Raw genomic sequence first — 11,431 nt, forward strand, 5'->3', positions numbered from 1 at the left:
TGTCTGAAGGAAATGCTTTTGACAAAAACTACAGAGTGTATCAAGTGTTCTTTTGCACTGGAAATTATTTGTTGCTTATTTTTTCTGTAAGAAAACTGCTTGAATTGGAAAATTACCAAAGCTGAAAAATAAAACTCAAGATTTGTACTATGTGCAATGTAATTTTCTTTTTGTTGGAACTGATCTTATAAAACTGGTATTGAAAAAAGTATCGTTCAGGAACAGGTATCAAAATTGGTACCGGTATTGAAAATTTTTGACTGATACCCAGCCCAAACCCAGAGACTTGAATGTCAATCCAGAGATAAGAGTCTCTCTACAAGTTCAACACTTTCACCGCATACAGATACAGTTCTGATGGCTGCCGCCAGGAGATCACTGAAAGCCAGCATGTTAGTCTTGATACAGGGGCTATTACAAACCCAAACACTCTGATTCCTTTCTCGGCTTCTCAATGACTGCAATCAGGGTATCCAGTGATTTGGCAAAAGCCGACAACGGTTAGAATGGTAAAGTTTGGACATTCCTGCTCAATATGGATGGACCTAAAAGCCTAGTACCACAGGAGAAATAACCACAAGACAGGAGAAATAACCATGAGAACAAAGTCTGTGGTTTTTAGTTCGCAGGCCAAAGGTAGGATTGTACGCAAAAGCGTAACCAGCAAAGGCCACGATAATCAAACCAAGGGTTAGCTGTTCTGAAGATTATAGAAGGAGAAAAAAAATTAAGACTCCACTGTGTGAAGAGAGAGTGTTGAGAACATTTCCACACGGAAATCACTGTCAAGCAACATGAAAGGAGAAACAGATGCCCCCCCCCCCCCCCCCCCCCCCGGCCTGAGTCTGACCTTTCACAATAAAACAAGACATAAATGGCTGTGACACAAATATTAGTTTTGCACTTTCTACCCTCATATACACAGTAGTTCCCAAAATAAAATACAAGAGTTTAACTTATGAACTGTGAATTTTCTTCAGGCTTCAGACGTTATGAGTATAATTTATAAAGTATTAAGTTATAGACTGCGATAAATATTGATTTTGACCAATACAGAAAAAATGTAGTGAGGTTATTTTTTGTCATATCACCAAACCCAACATACAGTTCACACACAGCCATTACACACTGAAAAAGTACACTGTATTAACACATTATGTCCGAGGGATGGATCATGGATTTATGCACCAAGAGTGAAAGATACCTTCTTTACGCATGCCCACACGAAAACACTTCTTGAGGCGACAGTACTGGCACTGGTTCCTGTGGTGCTGGTCTATCTGACATTCTCTGTTTGACCTGCAGGCAAAAAACACAGGCTTTAAATGGAAATCACTGCTGAACACTCAACAGGAAACAAAACTGTCCCAAAACCTTTAAAGCAGCATTTTCAATTTCAATTCATTTTCATTTATCAAGTCACAGCAAAGTTGCCTCAAGGCGCTTTTTTCTTAAACAACAAAAAAGAAAACAAATACGCTTTAATCTCAAAAGCACATCTGAGCATGATCAATATTAAAATACTTTTGATCGATTGATTTAATTGAACTCAGTAATACTGAGTAACACAGAAAGGTTTATGTATTATCCTGACTTGTCAAAAGACAACCAGGTGGAAAAGCCATGTTTTAGTTCCATTATTCAAACAATTGTTTTGAGCTCCGTATTTTTTTCATTAAATTACATAAAGCTTACAGCATTATCTATATTAAAATAGCCAAGTGGCTTCTGCATGCGTGCGGCTTTGATCACACAGAAACTGGGTAGACAGTGGCGGAAGACATTAAACTCAATACTCATTGCACTCATGGTACCAGAAACATGAAACCTCTCTACTGAAACTGAAATCTCTGTACTGGAGACGACGAGAACAATTACGGTAGCAACAAGCTCACTCAGCAACACTTCATCGGCAGTTTCCATGACAATTCAAAAAGATGTCAATCACAGAAAGCGATGCGTCAGCTACCGATAGGGATGTTTTTATTTCAAGAATAGGTGTATTTGCAACTGATTCAAGTGATCTTTCATCAGAAAGTACACATTTTACAGGGGGAATGGGAAATGTTGCAACCAGATTGAGCTTTTTCTTTCTGTTTGTTAGGGGGGCCTGCGCTGGCTTCTCCACACACAGAGCGGACCGGATGAAGGACTCCAGTGTCGCCAACCGAACGGCCTTCCCTAAAAATCAGTAAACAGTTCAGAACAATAAAGTCCAGTACAAACCATTTGAGACACAGGTTTTACCCCAGAGCTGTGGCCTCCATCACACCCTGCCCTCCTGATGCACGGTCACACGGCACACGGCGAGAGCTGAACGAAGGAAAAAAGTCACAAAGTCAAATCATCAAAAAAAGTGGACAAATGAGCCTGCACTTCTCCCATCACCGAAAAGCCTGCGAGTCCAGAGCGCATAAAAGAACGAAACAAAACCAAAACTAACAAAAGAAAAAAAAAAGCAAACAGTGACCTCGACGCTTTAGACAAAATCAAAACGAACCATTCACGATGACGTGACAGCGGGTATCAGACCGTGCGCCAACCTGTGATTATTTCTGCAGCCAACGTTGATGGGGAACCGTCAACACAGAAAGCAAAACGGAATATGGAGGAATTGAAGTTGTCGCCAGGATTCGTTCACATTTTTCAACAGTTTGAAAATTCTGACAAAGCGCCAGCTACAGGAACGAAGCTGAACAACGGTTAAAAACTGTCTCCGGAAGTCAACGCAAGTCCAGATTTCTTGTTTTGTTTTGGCTTCGGTGTCCTTTGTTTGTGCCGTGTGACCGGGGCTTTAGATTTACAACACACACAGCCTACACACATTGGACTAACGCAACCCCAAATTACATGGAGGTGTGTTGGCTACATGTATATGATTAGAAAGGACTTGCTAACTAACGGTGCATATAATACAAATAATGAATGTTTATGAGTTCAATGGTACGAATACTTCATGAGGTGAAAGATGGAATGAAAGGTACATTCCAGCTTTCACCACATTAAATATTCATTTCATTGAAAGAATGAAAAAGCATCCATTATTTGTTTTATGTAACGACTAAAACAGATCCTTGTCATTTGATATTTTATTAATTTATAAACAGAAAAGGGACTTACATTTTGGTGTTCCACTGGTGCTTAACCGTCCAAAACGAACTTTAAATTGGAGTCTAAAATTGCGACGATGTAGTCCGTGATGCCGTGCACTGACTGTGTACTAAAAAAAAAAAAAAAAAAAAAAAAAAAAAAAAAATCATGTCAGAAATTTGTCCAGCTTTTCCTCCTAACAGCTCTTCATGCCTCCAGGTGGCTTACAGCACAATGGATTTGGTTTTGTGTGTGTGTTAGAAGAATTAGTAGCGTCAATTAGTGCCTTTAAATTGTTGTCTGCCAGCAAAACAAACTCCACAATGTTTAGCTAAACACCGCCCCGGTAGTGTGAGCATGCGTGGTGGTCTGGGTGTGCAATAGCACATTTCATATAGCACCAAAATTGCACGCTAAAAAAAAAAAAAAAAAAAAAAAAGAACTATTGCACAGTCAGTGACAACTCACCAATCAAATGACAAGGATACACTCAGCTGTTTATTAAATGAAATTAATTTATTAAAAGCAGTGACACACATTCCAGATGCTTTTTGAATAGTCCAGCCTTCCAGCAACCACAATGACCTGGATCAAACGATAAATTTTTAAAATGGAATCATACTGATCAACATGATCCAGCATGCAGGTGCCTAAGTGCTCAGGACTCCAGTCGCTGGAGAAGACCAAGGGGAATACCCATGTTTCACCTAACCGAGGCATGAAGATGGTTATTTTAGAGATGTGGGAATGGATTGATTGTGTGTCTGGGTGGTTGCCATCCAGGACCCAAGGCAGTTCTGTGGTATTGTGGATGTGGCAAAGCACAGCACAAGCACATTCTCCCAAGCTTGATGTGAATTCTCTTTAACCCTCCGGGGTCGACACTGTCGTATACGACGGCTAAGACCAAGCATTACTAAATTATAAACATCTCCGTGGACTTTCAAGCCAGCCATCGGCCATCTTTGTACTCCTCATAGAAGCTGTGTGATGACGTGCGCAATGTGAGTGTCCAATCGGAATTGGTTCACCATCACATGGTTTTCCAAAATCCAATCGTAGGGCAGATTTACCTCACATGAAAAGCCAAAGATCGTTTTCAGGAATGATGTGTTACTAGTTGGCCTGTTTGAATAGCCCCCTGGGTGCTCCAATGAGTACATACTATTAGTACATACTATTAGTCCTTACTCCGTGCGCCCTGCGCCATGACGCACAGCGATCAGTGAAAGCAGGAGCAGATGGAGAGCCTCTGATGACAATCTCACATGCTCAAACAAAGAGTGTGTAACTATCAGGATTGAGGACACTAGTTTGCATGTGAATGTTACTGGATAACTCTGTTGCTTTCTCTGCATAAAGCACTGTTTACCATATCAATGGACAACAAAACGCATAGACCATTTTGTATATATTGTTCAAAATGTGCATTTGAACCTTTTTGTTGTACAGACTTTCACACAAGACTTCAAATTATCTTTATAAAGTGTCAAAACAGTTGTTTATTATAGTTTGCTGTGTTTTGAATAAGTGTGTGTGGAAAATTATTTTTCGCTTTATTTTTTCCTTACCTATTTTTGATTGTAAACCTTTATTAGACGATTAAAACACAACAAAAATATATATATATTCTGAAAGCACAGGTTGTCCTGAAAAAAAGAGACATAAAACTTGATTGTGGGATGCAGGGAGAACTGTTAACAGCAATAATAAAACATTTATGCCAGGCGAGTGAACTGTCCAAAAAATGCCCTCGGACACCAAAAGATTTGGTGTGTAGGCATGAGGGAAATATTTGAAGTCAAGATACATGTAAAGCCCTGGTCAGAACAAATAATTAAGCCATGAATAATGAGCCACTTATGGATTTGTCAGAAATTTCAGTGATTATTCGAATAATGAGCCACGTATATGATGCTCTTCTGAAGGAATTGCAGGAAACAGATGTTAAAAAAGGCTAAAAGGACTTTCTCAGAATGGAACCTGCTCTGTTGCAGGGAGCCTGTCCTGTCCTCATAGCAGTCAGGTACTCAGGTAATGGGCCTCTAACAGCCTCCTACTCACCACTAACATGCCTCTAACATCCTCGTTTGTCCTCGTATTACCTCATACACAAATTGCCCCGTGTTATTTTTGCTAAATTTTGAACTTCATGAAATTAGTACCACGCTCAGAGATGAGCCTCATTAGCCTAACAATATGCCTCTAAGTTTGCTTATTTTTTGTAATGTTAACGCTTAGTTTGACTTTGTTCGACCAGCTGTATGTCTTCATACAGTGCAGAAGCTGGTTTGTGAGCACTGCTGCTACCGCTGCGATCATGTACCGTCGGAATTTACAGGGCAAACTTGGCCTGTTTGCTTGGATTTTTTTTTTTATCTGGGTGGGGGGGATCAGCTTCACTGGGCTCAGGCACCTTATATAGACCACAAATTAATCTTTTGTGTGGACACAATGAATTATTTTACCAAAAATAAAATGAAAACCACGTTCCTGCCACAAGCAACTGCTGAATTTGAAAAAAAAAAAAAAAAAAAGTCATGTAATTTCCGACGGTACATGAACGCAGCGGCAGCAGCAGCAATCGCCTCCTGTGAGCGCTCATTATTTTTAATTAAATGTAACAACATGAGTGTAGGAATAACAATCCAGCCTTTCTGCACATGTGACAACAGGTACGATTCTAATGCGTCGCCGACAAATCTCAATTTGCGACCATAAAATCCAGCATTAATGTCCGCAAATCATCAGACACAACAGGGTTATTCCCTAATTATTTGTCATGTTTATATTGTAATGGCTTGGTAAAACAGTTGCATGTTCATCCCTTGTTGTGAGCAGCTGTAAAAGTATGTTTATGATAGATTCAACATATCATTATAATCGTTCAGATGAGCTGCGCTGTGATACGGTGCACTGACGCAATCACTCGCACTTACACGCAATGTTTTTTAATTGTTTGCGTAATGTTCATGTAATTAATGCGTGATGGAGATTTTGAACATTTCAAAATTTTCTATTCCACAGGGCACCATTCTGCTTCAAATGGCCATGATCCAAAAAAAGTACAAAAACAGGATGAAAACAGCTTTTAATTGCCTCCGAACTAGGAGCTGTAAGCTTGTCTCTTCTACCCTTGCACAGCCAAACATGATCGAGGTGTTCAATTTTGAACAAAAACTGCAGTAAATGTTCATCTGGGCTGCTTCAGCTTCAAATTTCTACCCCGATGGAGCACAATCAAACAAGTTTCAAGTTGTAGTCACTACAAATACCCTCTTTAAAGAAGTTAGGATATGACTGAAGCTCTTAAGACTACGAATACCTGGAAGTTACCACGTACTATCAGCAATTTTGAGAATAAATATATTATCTGATCTTGATTTTAAATCTGGTGCCGATGATGGCCATAACTCCGACATAGGCTACACCAAGTTTGTTCAAGACTGACAAAAATGGATCAAGAAGTTACTATGTTGCTTCAAAACACATTCCGATTTGCTATTTGGGCTTAAATGGGAAGGAACAGCACTCTGTGGAATAGCCCATTAAAGTGGACTTCATTCCAGATCAAAAGGTTCCAGTATAAAGGCTACCCCTGCCTAGTCTCTATAGACTTGGTCGCAAATACTGCCATGTTTGTTGTGCACAGTGCACTCTCTGAAGGGAAGGGGGCATTGGTAGTGCATTACTTCATACACGTACCTTTTAAATTACTTTTCAACATGTTGATCTCCATTATTAAAGGCTTTGCTTTTCCTCATTTCGTTCAGTATGGGTGAAGGTGATCGTCTTGCCTCGCCATAAATGGAATCTGTTTTTATATATATATATATATATATATATATATATATATATATATATATATATACCATGGTCAGTGAGAATTCAGTTAGAATTCCATTCCTAACTGGCGTGCATTATTTTCGTGTATACGCACACGTAGTTCGGCGAGTTAAGTCACTGTTATAATCACTCCGCTCTGGTCGTCACCATAGCAACGCGCAAATCAGTTGGCGCAGATCAGCTGTGTTTTGACAGGTGAATGACAGAAATGCGACAAAACATGGATTTCCAAGTGAATTTTAATATTTTTGGACTAAATAAAACGTTTGAGGAATGGAAAGAGGAGGAGAGCAGACGAGAAGAACAGCAAAAGCAACGGCATAAAGATTTAACATCGGACGAACTAGACAAGATTGAAGTCGGGAAAGAAGAAGAGAACGGTTCTATCCTTGCGGGCTGTCGGAGCGCTCTGCATCAAAACAGCAAGCGTAGTTTCTGGACCTGTTGCCAGTTGGTTGCAGCTCCATAAAGCAGAGAGGGGGGCGGTGTGAGTGGCCCCGCTGCGGTGCGAGCCCGCAGACACGGTAAGCGCATCGGAGGCAAAATGTCTTGAGACTGGCATAAAATAGTCTCAAATACTTAAGCATTTTTATCAAGTTCTGTTAACTTAAATAAATATTTGTGTATTAGCTCACTGTGTGGGACCATGGTATAAGCAACTCGAAAGCCGTACATTATACGGTTTGAATGCACTTCGCAGAGTAACACCACTCCGCTTCGCGTCGTGGCGTTTTAGACTCCGCGTCGCGCATTCAAACTGTATAATGCACAGCTTCTCGTTGTTTAATCCTTACACACATGGAACATCCATTCCATTATAATATATATGTTTCAGTGAAAGCCACCTCTCTGAGACCTTGACCTTGTGACATTTGAAACCTTTTTAAATACAGCTACGTATATCCCAAGTGAAAAACGGGAGACACCGAAGGGACTTGCTAAATGTACAAGTAAATCCCCATTTTCGGTTGTACATACTATGGCAACGGTTTTGGCTTGTCCACAATGATGGGTATTAAGGCCTTGGCGGAGGTCTGAGCTCTCCAAGTCCCCTTCTAGTTGACTCATAAAATACCTTGTAATGCCAAACGCATATCAATGGAAGTTTGGACACCACTGTTGCGGCTGCTGTATGTTTTAAAGGCTAGCACTGCTCACACTCGGTGCGTTTTACGGATTTTTTTTTTTTTTTTTAAACCCTCCACCAGGGGCACGTGCGCTTACCCACAATGCTCTCTGCCTGTCTCACCTGCAGGCGTAGCTGAGGTTCCGTCTCACGCTCCTCTTGAAGAAGCTCTTGCAGCCTTCGCACGTGAACACGCCGTAATGTTTACCGCTCGACTTGTCGCCGCACACCACGCAGTCCACCACGCAGCCCTTGTCCTCCTCTCCGGCGTCCATGTCACTGCCTCCAGCCTGAGGGGAGGCGTCCTCCTCCTCCTCCCCCCGCAGGTAGCTCTTGTTGTCTCCCAGCCCGTTGGTGCCTCCATTGGGATCTCCCCAGCCGCCGCTCACCATGGCCATCGCTCGGTTAGCGCACCACAGAAGAAGAAGACGGACAGCCGAGCTCTGCGGTCGCTGCTGTAAAGGTAACAAAACCACACTTTCCACGGCGTTCAGGGCGTCGTCGTGCTCGCTCCTGCTCTCATTTGACAGTTTATGTTGGTAAAAGTCTTCAGTCTGAACAGGTAAACAAAACAAACAACAACAACAAAAAACGCTCAAGCTCCGCCCACTGCACTTTGACCTGGAAGCACTCTGTCAACTTTTAATTTGACGTGCCTGCAGATTCCAGTCTTCCCCCTTTTTTGCCCTTTCTTTAAACCGCCGTGTGTTTGGTCACCGTGGTGAGACTTTAAACAGTCAGCAGTGAGGCAAACATAAAGAGCTCCCACGGCTCCACATGCTCTTCCTCCTCCCACAGCGGCAGAAACGGCCTCTTAAAGCGCCCTTACACCGCCAGCGATGGCGATCTTACCTCAGACACAGCCATCAGCACGTCAACACACCCCAGAGCGCCACGTCCACACTGACAGACCCCGTGGAGGACACGTCGGTCCACAAAGAGGATCTGCGCGTGTTCAGCCCTCCATAGTTCCTGCGTGCGCTCGCAGCCTTTTGTCAGTGTCTGTCCAGGAACTAATCACTTGCGGCCTGAGCTGCTTTCCGTCCGTCCGAGCGTCCGTAGCTTCTGTCCGTGGCTCGGGAGGTGTGGGTGGAGGAGCCGATCGCTCCTCTTCCCGTTTCTCGGGCTGCACAGTTCACAGATCAAATTATTATTCAAGAAAACGGCCGGAGACGGACTGGGACTGGATTTCTGAGCGCTTGCTCGCTGTTGCTTTTTCCTCTTTCCTTGTGTGCGAGAGAGAGAAAGAGAGAGAACAAGCAGGAGGGACGGAGTGTGTACTGAGGGGGAGGGGTCAGTGTGTGTGCGCGCGCGCTTTCAGGGATTTGACACTGCTATTCAAGCTCTGTGGTTACCATGGTGCCGGATGCCATATATGGTTATTGGAGTCAAAGAGCAAAGAGTGGGCTGTGTGGGGCAGTGTACACAAAAACACACACACACACACACACACACACACACACGAAGAATGTGGATGATCTGTCTCCTCAGAGCTGCAGAGAGCATGACCCCCAGACCTAAACACACACACACACACACACACACACACACACACACACACACACACACACACACACACACACACACACGAAGAATGTGGATGATCTGTCTCCTCAGAGCTGCAGAGAGCATGACCCCCAGACCTAAACACACACACACACACACACACACACACAGACAATAAGTTCTCCAACAAACACCAGCAGGCCACTCTCCCTTCTGTCCTTTGTTCTTTAGAAAGGAATCAGAAACATGCCAGATATTCCTTCTGAATATGTACTTTTTACTCAATGACACGTCTAACAAACTGGGGCACTGTTGTGAAATTTGTAATTGATTCTTTTGGTAAGACTGCAGTGTTTTCAAATCTCAGGTACATGCATGTCCATCTTGAGAATATTCCAACACAAAAGTTCTGTCCTGGAGGACGAGTACCACCTGTTGAACTGGTGCTGCTGAGTACAGGGACACAACAATTGGGCAGCGCAGTCTCGTTTGAAACTCTGATATATTGCGGGATTTGACTACTTCTCGGGACAACCTCCTGTTGCGCAATACTAAAACAGCATCACTTTTCACAGATACTGTAAATGGTGCATTGTTTTGTTTTCAGCTGCAGTCACCGAAGCGGTCATGAAAAGTGCGGTAGTAGCTGCGTTCTCTCGCCTGCACAACCATCTCGACATGTTTGAGCTCCGGGTCATAAACAAACTGCAACATATCCCGCCCTCAAACAAGGCAGCACAGTCTCGTGTGCCCTGACCGGTGTTCTGACTAGATATTATTCCTGTCCTCCGCGCAACTGCGCATGCATGCACAGTATTGTTGGGACACGGAACTGTCGATTTATCGACGAGACTCACGATTCAACAGAAGCCGTGTGTGCTGCTAGCTGTTAGCGCTGTTAGCTGAGAGCGAGAGAAAGTCACATACCGATGCTGCTGACGAAATGGGTGAATTTAAGCTACAATACGAAAGTATTGATGTGGATTCTGATACAGAATTACAGTTTCACATTTTCACTCCGCGCCCTGACCGCTGTTGGAGCAATGCTACCTCATGGTAAGCCTCTCTGACCAAATTACCTACAGAAAAATAAACCGTGCAAACGATGGAATTGGATTAGAATGGGAAGAACCCCCTTGTGTCTAATGATTTATGGAAGTTCATGCTGTTATACGACTGCAGATGTCCTTTTTATCCAAAGTTACGAGGTCTATTGTCTATAGAGGTCTATAGAAAAGTATCCGACCTTATTATTTTTTTCAAAAACCATATGGATTTGAATCACGTGTGATTACATCAGACATGCTTGAACCCTCGTGGGCATGCAAGAGTTTTTTCACGCCTCTCGGTTACGTCATTCGCCTGTGGGCAGTCTTTGAGTGAGGAGTCGCCCACCCTCTCGTCGATTTTTTTCAATGTTTAGGAATGGCTCAGAGACTGCTGCTTTGTTTGATCAAAATTTTTTCAAAACTGTAAGGCACAACTGAGTGGACACCATTCGATAAATTCAGCTGGTTTTCGGTAAAAATTTTAACGGCTGATGAGAGATTTTGGTCTGGTAGTGTCGCCGTAAGGACGGCCCACAGCGCCTGATGGCCATCTGCGCTTCGAGGCGGCAGCATCTCGCCGTTTCAAGTTAAAAACTTCCACATTTCAGGCTCTGTTGACCCAGTAAGTCGTCAGAGAACAGAGAACTTTCAGAAGAAGTCGGCATGAGGAGTTTATTCGGACATTCCATTGTTAACGGACATTTTGTAATGAAAGAACGTGCGGGCAGAGTCGCATGTCGGGCCGGACCCGACGGCGGGGGGTCGCGACAGGAAAAACACCTCCGTTGGAAACCTTAACAGGCAAGTTGGAACA

General features: G+C 43.0%; 1 protein-coding gene across 2 annotated transcripts in view; it reads right to left on the reverse strand.

Annotated features, from left to right (window-relative positions):
* Positions 1–9,313, reverse strand: part of nr2f6a (nuclear receptor subfamily 2, group F, member 6a) — a 43,243-nt gene extending 33,930 nt beyond the window's left edge. For both annotated transcript variants that reach the window (XM_034182451.1, XM_034182450.1), the window contains exons 1-2: positions 8,186–9,313; positions 1,205–1,299 (exon numbers count right to left, since the gene is read on the reverse strand). In XM_034182451.1, coding sequence (XP_034038342.1) covers positions 1,205–1,299; positions 8,186–8,460 — 370 coding nt within the window. In that variant the 5' untranslated portion in view covers positions 8,461–9,313. The remainder of the gene's footprint in view (positions 1–1,204; positions 1,300–8,185) is intronic.
* Between the last annotated feature and the right edge of the window lie 2,118 nt (positions 9,314–11,431).

The sequence above is a fragment of the Thalassophryne amazonica genome, chromosome 12, assembly GCF_902500255.1.
Source record: "Thalassophryne amazonica chromosome 12, fThaAma1.1, whole genome shotgun sequence".
Taxonomy (NCBI): Eukaryota; Metazoa; Chordata; class Actinopteri; order Batrachoidiformes; family Batrachoididae; genus Thalassophryne; species Thalassophryne amazonica.